This window comes from Electrona antarctica (assembly GCF_951216825.1).
Source record: "Electrona antarctica genome assembly, chromosome: 11".
NCBI lineage: Eukaryota > Metazoa > Chordata > Actinopteri > Myctophiformes > Myctophidae > Electrona > Electrona antarctica.
Genome location: NC_136792.1, coordinates 49,101,811 through 49,123,256, shown reverse-complemented (window position 1 = coordinate 49,123,256; position 21,446 = coordinate 49,101,811). Strand labels below are relative to the sequence as shown.

The 21,446-nt window shown below is 41.5% G+C and overlaps 1 protein-coding gene across 1 annotated transcript in view; it reads left to right on the top strand.

The window, feature by feature from the left end:
- The first annotated feature begins 1,263 nt into the window (after positions 1-1,263).
- Positions 1,264-21,446, top strand: part of LOC306932193 (uncharacterized protein) — a 25,690-nt gene continuing 5,507 nt past the window's right edge. The window contains exons 1-16 of the mRNA XM_079513890.1: positions 1,264-1,415; positions 1,641-1,754; positions 1,939-2,055; positions 2,652-2,765; positions 4,734-4,850; positions 7,015-7,131; positions 8,573-8,689; positions 9,950-10,016; positions 13,540-13,634; positions 14,260-14,373; positions 14,922-15,035; positions 15,509-16,289; positions 16,464-16,734; positions 17,000-18,860; positions 20,112-20,288; positions 21,145-21,294. Coding sequence (XP_079370016.1) covers positions 1,306-1,415; positions 1,641-1,754; positions 1,939-2,055; positions 2,652-2,765; positions 4,734-4,850; positions 7,015-7,131; positions 8,573-8,689; positions 9,950-10,016; positions 13,540-13,634; positions 14,260-14,373; positions 14,922-15,035; positions 15,509-16,289; positions 16,464-16,734; positions 17,000-18,860; positions 20,112-20,288; positions 21,145-21,294 — 4,436 coding nt within the window. The 5' untranslated portion in view covers positions 1,264-1,305. The remainder of the gene's footprint in view (positions 1,416-1,640; positions 1,755-1,938; positions 2,056-2,651; positions 2,766-4,733; positions 4,851-7,014; positions 7,132-8,572; positions 8,690-9,949; positions 10,017-13,539; positions 13,635-14,259; positions 14,374-14,921; positions 15,036-15,508; positions 16,290-16,463; positions 16,735-16,999; positions 18,861-20,111; positions 20,289-21,144; positions 21,295-21,446) is intronic.

Here is a 21,446-nt window from a genome sequence, read left to right as displayed (position 1 = left end):
ACTAAAATCCCTAAAACAAAAACAAGCAGCAAATGAAAAGAAATCATCTTTTACTTTCTCTAATAACAACCAAATAAAACTATAGGCTAGTTGTCCTTTAAAAAGCACAACTAACGTTAATTAAGTTGTGTGTGTGTGTGTGTGTGTGTGTGTGTGTGTGTGTGTGTGCGTGTGTGCGTGTGTGCGTGCGTGCGTGCGTGCATGAGTGTGCTTTACAGAAGGTAATTTCCCAGAAATAGTCCCAGTTGAAAGTGAAAGTGTGCTGCTGTGTGTCTTTTGTCACTATGACAAACACATTAATGTTCAGTTGTACAGCTCTTACTACCTGAGGGCGAGAAGCGACCTCGTCGCGTGCACGCATCCGCCTGGGTGACGGCAGACTGCTGGGCGAGTGCTGGCGCTTCGGCATGGGGGGTCAGACTTGGAATGTCAGAACCGGTCAGCTCCGGTCAGCTCCATATATGGAGATCTATAAGGGTGGCCGCGGGGGCAGTGTCTTGAGTAAACAGGGTTTGATGAGGTCTGGCTATACTGTATATGGAGCGTGTCTTGAGTGTACAGGGTTTGATGAGGTTAGATCAGCATATGGAATGTCAGAACAGGTCAGCTCCATATATGGAGATCTAAGGGTGGCAGCGGGGGCAGTGTCTTGAGTGTACAGGGTTTGATGAGGGCCCAGGTAGGGCCGTGCCTTAATTCTCTGGCCTGTTGACAACTTTTCTTTTCGCCAGGCTGCCGGGCGCGGCTGCACTAATAACTTTGGGGCGGGCCCGTCTAGAGTTTGAATGGACAGGTATCAGTCAAAAGGGAGACATCGAAGAGGAAGGACGGGTGGGGAAGCATCAACATATGGAATGTCAGAACAGGTCAGCTGCATATATGGAGATCTAAGGGTTTGAGGTTTGAGGTCAGATGTAGAGTTGCTGGCCGGCTCCACAATGAAAAACAGTTATGGTCAGGGTTCATGGCCATATATAGTGTGCCTCCATATATGGAGCATGTCACGAGGCGTGATGTCTTAATATTCACGACATCAGGGATCTCCATATATGTGCATAACAGGGATTGTAGGTGTAACAAGGCGTGACGTCACGAAGCGTAATGGACTGGCAACTATATGTGCCCGACTGCCCGTGCGTGTGTAACTCACTTGGGCATTACACCACGTGGTGCTCATTTATACATAATTTCCTATTTTCTGGTTTCTATGTATTCTATTTCTATGTATTGTGTGACAGGTTAAGCGAAGGCCTGAAGATGAGTCAGTGTGAGGAGAGAGAGGAGGAGGGAGCTGACACACATCACATGATCCACAGAGCAGAGTCTCCAACAGCTAGCTGTGTGTCTATGAAGAGTGACTGGTCTAAAGGAGAACCTACTGACCTCAGTGATGAGCCTGGACCACCACACACAAAGTAAGTGAATTACTATAACTTTATATATCACTAGTATCTAAAGTTCTACCCTACAAACTATTTATATTGTTATTTTGGTGCTATTCTTAGTTTTTACTTGTACACTGCAATGTCGAGGAGTTGAAACGCAACCATTTTAGTCTCTTAACCAAGGGATGTAACGATGAATATTGAAGAAACTGCCTTCTTCAGTGATAATTGTAGGTGTATTTTGTATGATTCCAGAAGTGTTCACCACAGACCAGAGTCTCCAACACCCAGCTGTGTGTCTATGAAGAGTGACACGTCTATGGGAACACCTTTTAACTTCAGCAATGAACCTGGACCTCCACACACAAAGTAAGATTACTTTGGAATGCCAATTAAAGCCAAACTCAGTATTTCTGCACCAACAGTGTTGTATAGAGTAGAGAGTAGAGAGTTCACATTAGAGATGTTTGACTAGAAGTGTGTGTGGATTCCACATGGATTGTATGATTGTATATAAATAAAGTGTATAATGTTCATCCTCTCTTTCTACCAGGGTTGATCAGCACAGAGCAGGGTCTCCTGTACCCAGCTGTGTCTCCATGAAGAGTGACTGGTCCATGGATAGACCTATTAACTTCAAAGATGGACACCATTCTACTACTGATCACAGGTCAGAATACAGTAAAACACAGACTAAATCTTTTATAAATGTTCTGGCTCTTAATACTTTCTGTTGTAGTATGAACAGGTTATGATGGTACTTCTTCTTTAATATTCCATAGTCATAAAATCGCTGAAAAATGTGGGTATTACTTTAAAAAATCACACCGTGTGAACTGAGTGGTGCAACTCCCCCCCTCCCCCCACCCCAGGGGTGTGGTGTGTGCAGGGAAACAAATCTACTTTCTACGTGTCACTGAGCATCATGAAGGTACTGAAAGACCCACCCACCTCAGACATCAGGAAAATCACATCAAATAATTGTCCGGGTGAAGTAGCAAAAATAGCAGATCTACAACCTCACAATACCTTGCATCACAATGCTTTGTGAGCTTGTAGATCTGTCTAGATTATTATAATCAATATTTAACCAATAAAAAGTCAATAGTCAATAAATACTGTATTAACAAACCCACTTTGCGTCTTATAAAAGAAGAATGATGTTCTATTGTCAACCCTATAGTAATGCATTAACACGCTTCATGGTCAGTGGCGAACTAGTACTAACTATGATAATTGAAAAAACATATTTAATTATGATTCCAGAAGTGTTCACCACAGAGCAGAGTCTCCAACAGCCAGCTGTGTGTCTATGAAGAGTGACACGTCTATGGGAACACCTTTTAACTTCAGCAATGAACCTGGACCTCCACACACAAAGTAAGATCACTTCATTTGGAATGCCAATTACAACCAGACTCAGTGTAGAAAGATCGTTTCTGCACCACAATCGTTCCACTTCTGAAATGTTCCCTGTACTTCAGAGTATAGAGTTCATAAGAGTTGTTTGACTAGAAGTGTGTGTGGATCCCATATATGATTGAATATACTATTTATATTGTTATTTTGGTGCTATTCTTAGTTTTGGAGTGGTGTAAACCACTCCTACAACTGGCTTTGTTAGTTTACGTGTCTGTTCGTACCAAAAAATGAGCATGGTTGCTATGGTCACCCAGTTCACACGGGTGTGATTTCAGCTTTGTTAGTTTGTGTGTCTGTTCGTACCAAAAAATGAGCATGGTTGCTATGGTCAACCAGTTCACACGGGTGTGATTTCATTACGTCAGACATTACGTCAGACCACAGCTGATCAGTCTATATAAGACCTTACACCACTCAGTTCACACGGGTGTGATTTTTACTTGTACACTGCAATGTCGAGGAGTTGAAACCAACCATTTTAGTCTCTTAACCAAGGGATGTAATTGTAACAATGAATATTGAAGAAACTGCCTTTTTCAGTGATAATTGTAGGTGTATTTTGTATGATTCCAGAAGTGTTCACCACAGACCAGAGTCTCCAACACCCAGCTGTGTGTCTATGAAGAGTGACACGTCTATGGGAACACCTTTTAACTTCAGCAATGAACCTGGACCTCCACACACAAAGTAAGATTAAACCAAACTCAGTGTAGAAAGATGTTTCTGCACCAACAGTGTTGTATACTTCAGAGTAGAGAGTTCACATTAGAGATGTTTGACTAGAAGTGTGTGTGGATTCCACATGGATTGTATGATTTGTATATAAATAAAGTGTCTAATGTTCATCCTCTCTTTCTATCAGGGTTGATCAGCACAGAGCAGGGTCTCCTGTACCCAGCTGTGTCTCCATGAAGAGTGACTGGTCCATGGATAGACCTATTAACTTCAAAGATGGACACCATTCTATTACTGATCACAGGTCAGAATACAGTAAAACACAGATTTAGTTGTTATCAGATTTAGTTTTATAAATGTTCTGGCTCTTAATACTTTCTGTTGTAGTATGAACAGGTTATGATGGTACTTCTTCTTTAATATTCCCACATGGGAAGAATATGTCATAAAATCGCTGAAAAATGTGGGTATTGCTTTAAAAAAAATCACACCTGTGTGAACTGAGTGGTGCAACTCCCCTCTCCCCCTGCCCCCCCCTCTCTCTCTCATTAGCAGGCAACAGCTAGTGCAGCAGTATATCTCTCTCTGTTTCTGGCACAACAGCGCCACTTTTGCCCCTACTGGTACTCATAGTAACATAGTCACATACATAGGTTAACACATATAGGTTAACACGGACATTGCTGTTCCTTGGAGTGGTTGCACCACTCAAAAAGATATTCCTAAAACAAAAAGGGGATTTGGGAACTTCTCCTTTGGTCCACCCATTCCTGGGACATGTGATAATAAATTAATTAATTAATTAATTAATACATTAATAAATTCATAAATTAATAAATAGTAATAATAATAATAATAATAATACCGGGTGAAATTCACCCGAACGCCTGCCTGTAGAAAGAACCAGGGGTGTGGTGTGTGCAGGGAAACGAACCTACGTTCTATGTGTCACTGAGCATCATGAAGGTACTGAAAGACCCACCCACCTCAGACATCAGGAAAATCACATCAGATAATTGTCCGGGTGAAAATCACCCGGGTTTAGTGTTCTAGGGTTTTAAAAAAACATCCAAACTTCAGTTTCACATAGGCCTACACACAAAGTAAGATTAAACCAAACTCAGTGTTGTATACTTCAGAGTAGAGAGTTCACATTAGAGATGTTTGACTAGAAGTGTGTGTGGATTCCACATGGATTGTATGATTTGTATATAAATAAAGTGTCTAATGTTCATCCTCTCTTTCTATCAGGGTTGATCAGCACAGAGCAGGGTCTCCTGTACCCAGCTGTGTCTCCATGAAGAGTGACTGGTCCATGGATAGACCTATTAACTTCAAAGACGGACACCATTCTACTACTGATCACAGGTCAGAATACAGTAAAACACAGATTTAGTTGTTATCAAACTGAGTTTTATAGATGTTCTGGCTCTTACTTTCTGTTGTAGTATGAACAGGTTATGATGGTACTTCTTCTTTAATATTCCCACATGGGAAAAATATGTCATAAAATCGCTGAAAATTTTGGGTATTACTTAAAAAAAAATCACACCCGTGTGAACTGAGTGGTGCAACTCCCCTCTCCCCCTGCCCCCCCCCCTCCTCTCTCTCTCTCATTAGCAGGCAACAGTGCAGCAGTATCTCTCTCTCTCTCTTTCTGGCACAACAGCGCCACTTTTGCCCCTACTGGTACTCATAGTAACATAGTCACATACATAGGTTAACACATAGGTTAACAACACGGACATTGCTGTTCCTTGGAGTGGTTGCACCACTCAAAAAGATATTCCTAAAACAAAAAGGGGATTTGGGAACTTCTCCTTTGGTCCACCCATTCCTGGGACATGTGATAATAAAAAAATAAAAAAATAAAAATAATAATAATAATAATAATCCCGGGTGAAATTCACCACGAACGCCTGCCTGTAGAAAGAACCAGGGGTGTGGTGTGTGCAGGGAAACGAACCTACGTTCTATGTGTCACTGAGCATCATGAAGGTACTGAAAGACCCACCCACCTCAGACATCAGGAAAATCACATCAAATAATTGTCCGGGTGAAAATCACCCGGGTTTTTGTGTTCTAGGGTTTTTAAAAAAAACATCCAAACTTCAGTTTCACATACAGGTAGCAGAAATAGCAGATCTACAACCTCACAATACCTTGTATCACAATGCTTTGTGAGCTTGTAGATCTGCTGTTTTATTTTAAAATGTCACACCTATAATGACATGCCAGGTTCACAGTGGTTATGGATGTCTCTACTGTCTAGATTATTATAATCAATATTTAACCAATAAAAAGTCAATAGTCAATAAATACTGTATTAACAAACCCACTATAGTTGCGTCTTATAAAAGAAGAATGATGTTCTATTCTTGTCAACCCTATAGTAATGCATTAACACACTTCATGGTCAGTGGGGAACTAGTACTACTATGATAATTGAAAAAAAACATATTTAAAGGGGAAAACCACCCATTTTCAACATTTTACTATGTCATTAATATACCTTAGAGCTGTTGTGTGGAAATAATAAAACAGTCCCCCCCATTCTGTGTTTCCTAGAACTGTAATTATGAAAAAAATCATTAACATGGTGAAACACATCTTGATGACATCATCAAGATGTGTTTCACCATGTTAATGATTTTTTTCAGACCTCTAGTTCTAGTAAACACAGAATGGGGGGACTTTTTTTATTATTTCCACACAACAGCTCTAAGGTATATTAATGACATAGTAAAATGTAGAAAATGAGTGGAATGCCCCTTTAATTATGATTCCAGAAGTGTTCACCACAGACCAGAGTCTCCAACAGCCAGCTGTGTGTCTATGAAGAGTGACACGTCTATGGGAACACCTTTTAACTTCAGCAATGAACCTGGACCTCCACACACAAAGTAAGATCACTTCATTTGGAATGCCAATTACAACCAGACTCAGTGTAGAAAGATCGTTTCTGCACCACAATCGTTCCACTTCTGAAATGTTCCCTGTACTTCAGAGTAGAGAGTTCATAAGAGACGTTTGACTAGAAGTGTGTGTGGATTCCATATATGATTGAATATACTATTTATATTGTTATTTTGGTGCTATTCTTAGTTTTTACTTGTATACTGCAATGTCGAGGAGTTGAAACCAACCATTTTAGTAACCAAGGGATGTAATTGTAACAATGAATATTGAAGAAACTGCCTTTTTCAGTGATAATTGTAGGTGTATTTTGTTATTTTGTATGATTCCAGAAGTGTTCACCACAGACCAGAGTCTCCAACACCCAGCTGTGTGTCTATGAAGAGTGACACGTCTATGGGAACACCTTTTAACTTCAGCAATGAACCTGGACCTCCACACACAAAGTAAGATTAAACCAAACTCAGTGTAGAAAGATGTTTCTGCACCAACAGTGTTGTATACTTCAGAGTAGAGTTCACATTAGAGATGTTTGACTAGAAGTGTGTGTTTCCACATGGAGTGTATGATTTGTATATAAATAAAGTGTCTAATGTTCATCCTCTCTTTCTATCAGGGTTGATCAACACAGAGCAGGGTCTCCTGTACCCAGCTGTGTCTCCATGAAGAGTGACTGGTCCATGGATAGACCTATTAACTTCAAAGATGGACACCAGTCTACTACTGATCACAGGTCAGAATACAGTAAAACACAGATTTAGTTGTTATCAAACTGAGTTTTATAAATGTTCTGGCTCTTAATACTTTCTTTTGTAGTACTATGAACAGGTTATGATGGTACTTCTTCTTTAATATTCCCACATGGGGAAAAAAAAAAGATGTCATAAAATCGCTGAAAAATGTGGGTATTACTTTAAAAAAGATATTCCTGAAAAAAAAGGGGATTTGGGAACTTCTCCTTTAGTCCACCCATTCCTGGGACATGTGAGAATAAAATAAAAATAAATAAATAATAATAATAATAATAATAATAATAATAATAATAATACCGGGTGAAATTCACCCGAACGCCCACGCCTGCCTGTAGAAAGAACCAGGGGTGTGGTGTGTGCAGGGAAACAAACCTACTTTCTATGTGTCACTGAGCACCATGAAGGTACTGAAAGACCCACCCACCTCAGACATCAGGAAAATCACATCAAATAATAAATTGTCCGGGTGAAAATCACCCGGGTTTAGTGTACTAGGGTTTAAAAATAAAACGTCCAAACTTCAGTTTCACATACAGGTAGCAAAAATAGCAGATCTACAACCTCACAATACCTTGCATCACAATGCTTTGTGAGCTTGTAAATCTGCTGTTTTATTTTAAAATGTCACACCTATAATGACATGCCAGGTTCACAGTGGTTATGGCTGTCTCTACTGTCTAGATTATTATAATCAATATTTAACCAATAAATACTGTATTAACAAACCCACTATAGTTGCGTCTTATAAAAGAAGAATGATGTTCTATTGTCAACCCTATAGAGCGTCGCAGTCCCGCCTCCTACCCTGGACCAGGAAATGAAACCCAATGCATTTTTCCCATAGACATTTCTTAAAGTATTTATTTAAAGACGGTTACGCCGCGGACAAAGCCAACTCGAGTCGTGACAACTCATGACAACACAAACAATATTTTGGACCAAACAAATAATTACAAAGAAGAAAAACAACAAAAAAAGTGTTGTAACCTGCCGTTTTTTTCTTCTTTGTAATTATTTGTTTGGTCCAAAATATTGTTTGTGTTGTCATGAATTGTCACGACTCGAGTTGGCTTTGTCCGCGGCGTAACCGTCTTTAAATAAATACTTTAAGAAATGTCTATGAGGAAAATGCATTGGGTTTCATTTCCTGGTCCAGGGTAGGAGGCGGGACTGCGACGCTCTATAGTAATGCATTAACACACTTCATGGTCAGTGGGGAACTAGTACTACTATGATAATTGAAAAAAAAAACATTAAACCAAACTCAGTGTAGAAAGATGTTTCTGCACCAACAGTGTTGTATACTTCAGAGTAGAGAGTTCACATTAGAGATGTTTGACTAGAAGTGTGTGTGGATTCCACATGGATTGTATGATTTGTATATAAATAAAGTGTCTAATGTTCATCCTCTCTTTCTACCAGGGTTGATCAGCACAGAGCAGGGTCTCCTGTACCCAGCTGTGTCTCCATGAAGAGTGACTGGTCCATGGATAGACCTATTAACTTCAAAGATGGACACCAGTCTACTACTGATCACAGGTCAGAATACAGTAAACACAGATTTAGTTGTTATCAAACTGAGTTTTATAAATGTTCTGGCTCTTAATACTTTCTGTTGTAGTACTATGAACAGGTTATGATGGTACTTCTTCTTTAATATTCCCACATGGGAAAAAGATGTCATAAAATCGCTGAAAAATGTGGGTATTACTTAAAAAAAAATCACACCCGTGTGAACTGAGTGGTGCAACTCCCCTCTCCCCCTGACCCCCCCCCCCCCCCCCCTCTCTCTCTCTCATTAGCAGGCAACAGTGCAGCAGTATCTCTTTCTCTCTGTTTCTGGCACAACAGCGCCACTTTTGCCCCTACTGGTACTCATAGTAACATAGTCACATACATAGGTTAACACATATAGGTTAACACGGACATTGCTGTTCCTTGGAGTGGTTGCACCACTCAAAAAGATATTCCTAAAAAAAAAAAGGGGATTTGGGAACTTCTCCTTTGGTCCACCCATTCCTGGGACATAAATAAATAAATAAATAAATAAATAAATAAATAAATAAATAAATAAATAAATAAATAAATAAATAAATAAATAAATAAATAAATAAATAAATAAATAAATAAATAGTAATAATAATAATAATAATCCCGGGTGAAATTCACCCGAACGCCTGCCTGTAGAAAGAACCAGGGGTGTGGTGTGTGCAGGGAAACGAACCTACGTTCTATGTGTCACTGAGCATCATGAAGGTACTGAAAGACCCACCCACCTCAGACATCAGGAAAATCACATCCAATAATTGTCCGGGTGAAAATCACCCGGGTTTAGTGTTCTAGGGTTTTAAAAAAAAACATCCAAACTTCAGTTCAGCAGATCTACAACCTCACAATACCTTGTATCACAATGCTTTGTGAGCTTGTAGATCTGCTGTTTTATTTTAAAATGTCACACCTATAATGACCAATGTTCCCCCTAAGGTGCGCCCGTGCGCGCGCGCGCACATGGCCAAATGCTCTCGCGCACAACTGAAATCTGTCGCGCACAGACACCGACGCTGGTGTAAAAAAAAAGTTTTCTTTAAAAAAAAATGTCTCCCCCCCCCCCCCCGAGTATCATCTACATTACAGTAATAATACCTATCCCGAGTCGACATTTGCCCACACTTTATTTCTATTTACTTTACAGTTTATTTAGATTACACAGGCGAGGCGACAGACAGGTCTCCTCCCCTCCTTTTTTGACTCTTTGGTCTCCTCTCCTCTCCTGTGTATGACTGCGCCGACTGCGCGCAGTGCGCGGCGAGTGGGGGGTCGGGATCTTAGAGGTGGAGACGTAACAGCAGCAGCAGCAGCAGCAGCAGTAGCAGTGCAGTCAGTCACTGTTAATGAAACCCCAAGAAGTTAAGAACCAGATAAGATCGCGTTGCCTTGGACCCGTGCGTTGATGGGACATTTAGATTTAAAAGGCGAACGGATGGAAGTGTGGATAAAAGCACGGCTGTGCGCAACAACAACGAGAGGGGGACTAACGTTAGCTTCGCTTTAGCTGGTTAGCTAACGTCACGGTTATCACTACAGCACAACAAGCCCCCAGTCCCGATGTACTTGTGAATGAAACGTGGGGAAGCTAACGTTAATCTCTAGCGGTCTAGCCCCATATGGAACCTATCTCTGTAATTCTCCAATCTGTTAATACATCTTTCTTCAATCAATCAATCCCTCTGCTATGTAGCTACATATAATAATAGCCCATAGCTGGCGTAGTAGGGGCCATAAGGGGCTGCTGACGTTCGACAATCTGAGAAACTAGAAGTTCATAAACACACCAACAAACTCGTCTTAGTGTGTGTGTGTCCCAATAAAGTTTTTACGTTTCTTATGCCCCCCATGTAATGCACAATTGAGTATTCATATAACAGTCGTTCTCAACCTGTGGGTCCCCACATGACAGTGAAGGACTTTTAAGACTTCTATAATACCTCAAAGGCTCTAAAAGTAAAATACCATTACTGCATGAAAAGTAATCAGCAAACTATGCTATAAAAACTGGTCAAACATTGGCCAGATTATAGAATAAAGATTTTTAAGAAAATTGTGAAAATAGCCGATCTACAAGTTCACAACGAGTTTGTAGATCGTCTATTTTCACAATATTTATCTGTGGAACCATTCTGTTGCTTGTCTGGGTGGGGGGGTCCCCAGTTCAAATATTACTTTGGGGGGTCACAGCCTGAAAAGGTTGAGAACCACTGATATACTAACTGGATATTCCTAAAATTGCTAGCCTACCACCTTGATATAAAATAAAAATGTTGTAACTTGCGTAACCTTATGTAACTATTCATTGATTCACTCTATAAAAAAGAAAAAAATCACACCTGTGTGAAGTGAGAGGCGCTCACTTCGCATTATCTAACGTTTGGATAGTTGGTGTCAAGGTGATGTATGATTGCTCAGTAGTTGCTGATGTCTGCTCAGGAGGTTTGAGTGTTTGCTCAGACCGAAAAAAAAATTAGAGGGAACATTGATAATGACATGCCAGGTTCACAATAAAAAGTCAATAGTCAATAAATACTGTATTAACAAACCCACTTTGCGTCTTATAAAAGAAGAATGATGTTCTATTGTCAACCCTATAGTAATGCATTAACACATGGTCAGTGGGGGACTAGTACTACTATGATAATTGAAAAAACATATTTAATTATGATTCCAGAAGTGTTCACCACAGACCAGAGTCTCCAACAGCCAGCTGTGTGTCTATGAAGAGTGACACGTCTATGGGAACACCTCTTAACTTCAGCAATGAACCTGGACCTCCACACACAAAGTAAGATCACTTCATTTGGAATGCCAATTACAACCAGACTCAGTGTAGAAAGATCGTTTCTGCACCACAATCGTTCCACTTCTGAAATGTTCCCTGTACTTCAGAGTAGAGAGTTCATAAGAGATGTTTGACTAGAAGTGTGTGTGGATTCCATATATGATTGAATATACTATTTATATTGTTATTTTGGTGCTATTCTTAGTTTTTGAGTGGTGTAAACCACTCCTACGACTGGCTTTGTTAGTTTACGTGTCTGTCTGTCTGTCTGTCTGTTCGTACCAAAAAATGAGCACGGTTGCTATGGTCACCCAGTTCACACGGGTGTGATTTCATTATGTCAGACATTACGTCAGACCACAGCTGATCAGTCTATATAAGACCTTACACCACTCAGTTCACACGGGTGTGATTTTTACTTGTACACTGCAATGTCGAGGAGTTGAAACCAACCATTTTAGTCTCTTAACCAAGGGATGTAATTGTAACAATGAATATTGAAGAAACTGCCTTTTTCAGTGATAATTATAGGTGTATTTTGTATGATTCCAGAAGTGTTCACCACAGACCAGAGTCTCCAACACCCAGCTGTGTGTCTATGAAGAGTGATACGTCTATGGGAACACCTTTTAACTTCAGCAATGAACCTGGACCTCCACACACAAAGTAAGATTACTTTGGAATGCCAATTAAAACCAAACTCAGTGTAGAAAGATGTTTCTGCACCAACAGTGTTGTATACTTCAGAGTAGAGAGTTCACAATAGAGATGTTTGACTAGAAGTGTGTGTGGATTCCACATGGATTGTATATAAATAAAGTGTCTAATGTTCATCCTCTCTTTCTATCAGGGTTGATCAGCACAGAGCAGGGTCTCCTGTACCCAGCTGTGTCTCCATGAAGAGTGACTGGTCCATGGATAGACCTATTAACTTCAAAGATGGACACCATTCTATTACTGATCACAGGTCAGAATACAGTAAAACACAGATTTAGTTGTTATCAGATTTAGTTTTATAAATGTTCTGGCTCTTAATACTTTCTGTTGTAGTATGAACAGGTTATGATGGTACTTCTTCTTTAATATTCCCACATGGGAAAAAGATGTCATAAAATCGCTGAAAAATGTGGGTATTACTTTAAAAAAAATCACACCTGTGTGAACTGAGTGGTGCAACTCCCCTCTCCCCCTGCCCTCCCCCCCCCCCCCTCTCTCTCTCATTAGCAGGCAACAGCTTGTGCAGAAGTATCTCTCTCTCTGTTTCTGGCACAACAGCGCCACTTTTGCCCCTACTGGTACTCATAGTAACATAGTCACATACATAGTCACATACATAGTTATCACATAGGTTAACACGGACATTGCTGTTCCTTGGAGTTGTTGCACCACTCAAAAAGATATTCCTAAAAAAAAGGGGGGATTTGGGAACTTCTCCTTTGGTCCACCCATTCCTGGGACATGTGATAATAATAAAAAAAAATAATAATAATAATAATAACAATAATCCCGGGTGAAATTCACCCGAACGCCTGCCTGTAGAAAGAACCAGGGGTGTGGTGTGTGCAGGGAAACGAACCTACTTTCTATGTGTCACTGAGCATCATGAAGGTACTGAAAGACCCACCCACCTCAGACATCAGGAAAATCACATCAAATAATTGTCCGGGTGAAAATCACCCGGGTTTAGTGTTCTAATCTAGTGTTTCAAAAAAAACATCCAAACTTCAGTTCAGCAGATCTACAACCTCACAATACCTTGTATCACAATGCTTTGTGAGCTTGTAGATCTGCTGTTTTATTTTAAAATGTCACACCTATAATGACATGCCAGGTTCACAATGGCTATATCAATATTTAACCAATAAAAAGTCAATAGTCAATAAATACTGTATTAACAAACCCACTATAGTTGCGTCTTATAAAAGAAGAATGATGTTCTATTGTCAACCCTATAGTAATGCATTAACACACTTCATGGTCAGTGGGGAACTAGTACTACTATGATAATTGAAAAAACATATTTAATTATGATTCCAGAAGTGTTCACCACAGAGCAGAGTCTCCAACAGCCAGCTGTGTGTCTATGAAGAGTGACACGTCTATGAGAACACCTCTTAACTTCAGCAATGAACCTGGACCTCCACACACAAAGTAAGATCACTTCATTTGGAATGCCAATTACAACCAGACTCAGTGTAGAAAGATCGTTTCTGCACCACAATCGTTCCACTTATGAAATGTTCCCTGTACTTCAGAGTAGAGAGTTCATAAGAGATGTTTGACTAGAAGTGTGTGTGGATTCCATATATGATTGAATATACTATTTATATTGTTATTTTGGTGCTATTCTTAGTTTTTACTTGTACACTGCAATGTCGAGGAGTTGAAACCAACCATTTTAGTAACCAAGGGATGTAATTGTAACAATGAATATTGAAGAAACTGCCTTTTTCAGTGATAATTGTAGGTGTATTTTGTATGATTCCAGAAGTGTTCACCACAGACCAGAATCTCCAACACCCAGCTGTGTGTCTATGAAGAGTGACACGTCTATGGGAACACCTTTTAACTTCAGCAATGAACCTGGACCGCCACACACAAAGTAAGATTAAACCAAACTCAGTGTAGAAAGATGTTTCTGCACCAACAGTGTTGTATACTTCAGAGTAGAGAGTTCACATTAGAGATGTTTGACTAGAAGTGTGTGTGGATTCCACATGGATTGTATGATTGTATATAAATAAAGTGTCTAATGTTCATCCTCTCTTTCTATCAGGGTTGATCAGCACAGAGCAGGGTCTCCTGTACCCAGCTGTGTCTCCATGAAGAGTGACTGGTCCATGGATAGACCTATTAACTTCAAAGATGGACACCAGTCTACTGATCACAGGTCAGAATACAGTAAAATACACATTATGATTTAGTTGTTATAAAACTGAGACTATGTTATGCCTATTTAGTGTTGTAGTATGAACACGACAGGTTATGATGATGGTATAAAAAGTGTTCCTTTTCAGTTGTTGTTAAACTCATCACACTGTCCAAAGTACACAAGATAGATTTATTATTGTTTAAAAAATAAAGAAGAAAAAAATCCAAACTTCAGTAGCAAAAGTAGAAGATCTACAAGTTCACAATACCTTGCATCACAATGCTCTGTGAGCGTCTAGATATGTTTTATTTTAGAATGTCACACCTACAGCATAATGACATGTCCAAATGGAGGGCAGGTTCACAGTGGTTATGTTTGTCTATAGGTTATTATATCAATATTTAACCAATAAAAAGAGCAAATCAATCATGATCAATACTCTATTAACAAACCCACCTAGTCTATTATAAAATAATACTGATGTTCTATTGTCAACTCTACAGTAATGTTAAACACACATCATGGTCAGTGTATGATAATAATTAACTCTTTTATTATGATTCCAGAAGTGTTCACCACAGACCAGAGTCTCCAACACCCAGCTGTGTGTCTATGAAGAGTGACCGGGCTTTACAACATCCTCCTAACTTCAGTAATGAACCTGGACCTCCAGACACAAAGTAAGATCACTGATCTGAGTGATCTCTCTGTCAACTTCAACTGGAAAGACTAAGAATGTCTTGTATCTGCTCACAGAGGTAGACAGTAGTAGATAAGGAGGTTATACGATTGCATTACCGTGTCACAATTTACAGACCAAATAAGAATCATGAATATATAATGCCATGACAGAGTAGACACTATTATTGTGTACCAACTCCAAGCAGTATGGAAACCTCTTCTATCAGTCAAGAATATACATGAGGTGCCATTCCAACTCTTCACACTTTTCTGATATTTTGCACATTTTCCATGCAGGGTTTATTCACTGAGTAGCCTCGCTAATTCTACTGCTTTGCTACCGATAAGAAGTGTCCAGCAGAGGAACTCTATCTATTCAGGGAATGTGAATAGAATTAACATAACATGTGAAGTTGTCAAGTTGCACTTGCACATCTGTAGTCATAATAAATGTCCTTCATCACCTCCACAGAGAGAGGAAGAGCAGTGGTTGTGTTGTGGCAGAGCAGACGTCCAGGTGTTCAGTGTGTGAGGAGGTTCTGACAGATCCCGTCCCTACCAGCTGTGGACACTGGTTCTGCAGACAGTGCATCACCTCATACTGGGACCAGTCTGCTCCCACAGGACACCGTGGCTGTCCCCAGTGTGGACAGACATCCAGGACCATACCTGGACTGAAGACACCCAGTCAAACCACACCTGGACTGAAGACACCCAGTCAAACCACACCTGGACTGAAGACACCCAGTCAAACCACACCTGGACTGAAGACACCCAGTCAAACCACACCTGGACTGAAGACACCCAGTCAAACCACACCTGGACTGACGACACCCAGTCAAACCACACCTGGACTGACGACACCCAGACAAACCACACCTGGACTGAAGACACCCAGTCAAACCACACCTGGACTGAAGACACCCAGTCAAACCACACCTGGACTGAAGACACCCAGTCAAACCACACCTGGACTGACGACACCCAGACAAACCACACCTGGACTGAAGACACCCAGTCAAACCACACCTGGACTGAAGACACCCAGTCAAACCACACCTGGACTGAAGACACCCAGTCAAACCACACCTGGACTGAAGACACCCAGTCAAACCACACCTGGACTGACGACACCCAGACAAACCACACCTGGACTGAATACACCCAGTCAAACCACACCTGGACTGAAGACACCCAGTCAAACCACACCTGGACTGAAGACACCCAGACAAACTACACCTGGACTGAAGAAACCCAGACAAACCACACCTGGACTGAAGACACCCAGACAAACCACACCTGGACTGAAGACACCCAGTCAAACCACACCTGGACTGAAGACACCCAGACAAACCACACCTGGACTGAAGACACCCAGTCAAACCACACCTGGACTGAAGACACCCAGACAAACCACACCTGGACTGATGACACCCAGTCAAACCACACCTGGACTGAAGACACCCAGACAAACCACACCTGGACTGAAGACACCCAGACAAACCACACCTGGACTGATGACACCCAGTCAAACCACACCTGGACTGAAGACACCCAGACAAACCACACCTGGACTGATGACACCCAGTCAAACCACACCTGGACTGACTGCACCCAGTCAAACCACCAGTGGACTGACTGCACCCAGTCAAACCACACCTGGACTGACTGCACCCAGTCAAACCACCAGTGGACAAAGTAAGACTGGGCAGAATTTGCACTATAAAATTAACATTGATTTTCATGTTAATGACTTTAATATTTAAATTGCAAAGGCAAAATACATTGTCAAATATTGTAACATCTGTCAACTCTGGACTAAAACAATTCAAACTATTTTATATATTGGTACCTAATATGGATGATATTGTATACATTAATAATGTGTGTACACAGCTGTAATTATATAAAATTGTAAATGAAGCTGAATGTTTAAAATGTCTTAATTTTCTTCTCATAACAGATGTCAGTCTGCAGGAGGATTTAAAGGAATATAAGACCAGTTTGCCCTCCGTCTCCAGCGTCTACACAGACCTCCACCTATCAGTGGGAGAAAGTGAAGGGGTTAATAAGCAACATGAGGTGTGGCAGCTTGAGAGAGCTTCCAAGATGAAGAGCCTCCATGACGAACTAATCAAGTGCTGTGCCATCTTTAAGACCCTCCTCCTTGGCAGAAACAAACCCAGCAGAACAGTTCTGACCAATGGCATCGCTGGCATCGGAAAGACATTCTCTGCGCGAAAGTTTGCTTTGGACTGGGCAAAGGGTTTGGAGAATCAAGACATCATTCTCCTGGTTTCCTTCTCATTCCGGGAGCTGAACTTGGTCAAGGATGAGCAGCACAGTCTTCTCACACTGATCCATGTTTTCCATCCAACATTAAAGAAGGTCACAGCAGAGCAGCTCGCTGCCTGGAAAGTTGGCTTCATCTTTGATGGTCTCGATGAAAGCAGATTTCCATTGCACTTCGATAACGATGACTTCATCTCTGATGTCACAGTGACCTCATCGGTGGACGTTCTGTTGACAAACCTCATCAAGGGGAATCTGCTCCCCTCGGCTCTCCTCTGGATAACCACCAGACCTGCAGCAGCCAATCAGATCCCTCCTGAATGCGTTGACATGGTGACAGAAATACGAGGGTTCACAGACCTCCAGAAGGAGGAGTACTTCAGGAAGAGGTTCAGTGATGATGAGGAGCTGGCCAACACAATCATCTCACACATGAAGACATCAAAGAGCATCCACATCATGTGTTACATCCCAGTCTTCTGTTGGATCACCTCTACTGTTCTGGAGGACCTGGTGAAGACAGACGAGACAGGACAGCTGCCCAAGACCCTGACTGAGATGTGCTGCCACTTCCTGTTGCTTCAGACAAACAGGAAGAAGCAGAAGTATGGTGAGACTCACGAGGGGAAAAAAGGAATAAAGAGAAAAAGAAACAAAAAAGAGAGGATCAGAGAAAAGAGAAAAATGGAAAATAAACAGCTGTCCTTGAAGACGGACAGGGAAGTTCTTCTGAAACTGGCCAGACTGGCGTTTGAACATCTGGAGAAAGGTAGCATCATGTTCTACCAAGAAGACCTGGAAGAGTGTGGTCTTGATGTGAAGGAAGCCTCGCTATACTCAGGAGTGTGCACACAGATCTTCAAGAGAGAGGGTGTGCTCTTCCAGAGAGCAGTCTACAGCTTTGTTCATCTGATCATCCAGGAGTTTCTGGCTGCAGTCTACCTGTTCCATTGTTTCACACAGAAGAACATGGAGGTAGTGGATAACTTCCTGGGAATCGACCATGACAGTTACTTGCAGAACCTCAAGAGTGACAGTTCAGACCATTTCAAGAGTGACATTTCCTTGTCTAACTTCGTGAAGAGAGCCATGCAAAAAGCCCTGGAGAGTAAGAATGGTCACCTGGACCTCTTTGTCCGCTTCCTTCATGGTCTCTCACTGCAGTCCAACCAGAGTCTGTTAGGAGGCCTGCTGGGTCAGACAGAGAACAGTCCAGAGGAGATCCAGAGAGTCATCAGCAACCTGAAGGAGATGAGCACCGATAATGAAGACCTCTCTCCTGACAGATGTATCAACATCTTCCACTGTCTGATGGAGATGAACGACCACTCAGTACATCAGGAGATCCAACAGTTCCTGAAGTCAGCGGACAGATCAAAGACAGAACTGTCTCAGACCCAGTGTTCAGCTCTGGCTCACATGCTGCAGATGTCAGAGGAGGTTCTGGAGGAGTTGGACCTGGACACGTACAACACATCACTGTGGGGGCGAGAGAGACTGATCCCATCTGTGAGGAACTGCAGAAAGGCTCGGTTAGTAGTCATGTGAATATAAAAGTTAGTAGAACAGAATCATTGTACCTTCACACCACTACACTATAACTAGACATGATGGTTCATTGTGGTCACATATCTGACCCAGACACATCACAAAGTACAGACACATCATATCAAAGATCTATCAATTCACACAATAATTACAAGAGGCAATAGTTATCAATAACACACACACACACACACATGCACGCACGCACACGCATGCACACACGCACAACTTATAGCGACTTACAGTAAGCAAGAACAATACAAGGTAATACATCAAATGTATTATAAGCAAGCTAACAGTAGATTATCTGAACAGTGAGGCTATGAGTATACTTTACTTTACTTTACTTTATTATGGATCCCCATTAGCACTTGCAAAAGCGTGGTTATTCTTCCTGGGGTCCAGTATACATTAAAGAATGCTACTGCTACGTCTACATAAAATGCTAAGTTATGCATCTAATAAAATGCTAAATTATAAATGTAAATTCACTAAATTGCATACGTTTAGCCTGTGCTACGGGCCAAGATGGAGTCTGTAGAGGTGAGTTTTCAGACTACAGCGGAAGATTGGGAGTGAGTCTGCAGTTCTGATTGCAATATCCATAGTTTTGGAGCCAGAAGGGAGAAGAGTTTGGGACGTGTGGAGCGTTGTCCTGGGGGTTTTAGTGAATGCCCTGCCAGCTTCCCTGCATTGGCTGATCTGAGCACTCAGGAGTGTTTGTAGGGTCCGATCAGACTTTGAAGATAAGGGGGTGCCATACCTTTGGTTGCTTTGAAGGCCACCATCAGGGTTTTGTACTGTGTGTGGGCAGCAACCGGTAGACATGTGAGATCTGCATTCTGGATCAATTGGAGAGGCTTAAGTGCACATACCGGTAGGCCAGTAAGGATAGTTACAATAGTCAAGTTTTGACATGTATGATGACTGGATAAGGAGCTGGACTGACGCATGTGTGTTGAGTCAAGCACGCACGCACACACACACACACACACACACACACACACACACACACACACACACACACACACACACACACACACACACACACACACACACACAATGTTGGGTAGAGTTGGTAGAGTAAATTTGCAGCTGCATGAATACAAATTGTGTGTGTGTGTGTGTGCGTGCGTGCGTGCATGCATGCTTGCGTGCGTGCTTGCTTGCTTGCCTGCGACAGTGTGACAGTAAACTTGGTCTGATTGATCATTGCTTATTTTACATTTAATCTACAGACTTGTTGGCTTTGGCACTTACCTCAAGGAACACATCGAAATTGTGGCTTCAGCTCTCAGTTCTAATCCATCCCATCTAATACACCTGGACTTGAGTTCCAACTCCATACCTGATCGATGCCTGGGCCTGCTCTGTGAAGCACTGAAAAGTCCTCATTGTAGACTGGAGACTCTACGGTGAGATTAATTTACAATCATTATTTCCATCAGTGATTATAATATGAATGCTGTGGTGAGACTTTATTTGAAGAGTATGAATAAGGTTGATATCATGGTTACACACATTGACTAGAATAATGAGGAGGCACATAGTAACTACAGTAACCTAGCTCTTCCATTTGTTGTTTTTGGTGTGTGTGTGTGTGTGTGTGTGTGTGTGTGTGTGTGTGTGTGTGTGTGTGTGTGTGTGTGTGTGTGTGTGTGTGTGTGTGTGTGTGTGTGTGTGTGTGTGTGTGTGTGTGTGTGTGTGTGTGTGTGTGCGCTGTAGTTTACTACAGAGACTGTCCACACTGGGTTTATTCCAAGTTAGTGAGTTGTCAATACAAACGCCCAAGTATTTGTATGAGGAGACCTGTGAGATGGTGGAGTCATGAATGACCACTGACCTGTGGTCACCAATACTCCTATAGGGTCGAACGAACACCATCTCCTGTGTCTTCTTAACGTTAAGAACAAGGTGGTTGTCATCACACCATTTTACAAACCTCTGTACCTCTAAACAAATAGTCAGCTAAATCCCTATGTGCGTGCATGCGTGCGTGCGTGTTTGTGCGTGCGTCATCAGTTATCAGCTTGTTTTAAATGGTCCATCGATCCTTTGTCCTGTTAGGTCCTATTATGTATATCATCTCTTGTCAACCTGTTGCTGTTTCCTGTCTGTTTCCTGCATGCTAGAAGATTAAGTAAAGATGATTTAGTCGGAGTCCACAGTCAGACCAGGTCCTTTAATAGGTGGCTGTAAGCAGCTTCTCTATCCAGAATCATGTATTTTATAGCAGACAATCAAACATGTGGTGTTTTATTTCTCATTTAGACTGATGAACTGCTGGTTGTCAGAGACAAGCTGTGAAGTTTTGGCCTCAGCTCTCAGATCTAATCCTTCTCATCTGAGAGAATTAGACTTGACCTTCAACGTCTTGCCGGTGTCTGGACTGAAGCATTTTTCTGGACTGGAGTCTCTGAAGTGAGTAGACGTACTCACTTCCTCACGTAGTGTCCATGTTGTCATTTATGTGTTGCATTAAAATAACCAAGCTGATGCCTGTTGGGAACGATGTTATGCAATACCTATCGTACCTGTCATCAGCCAAATGGAACCAATTACATCCCCCCACC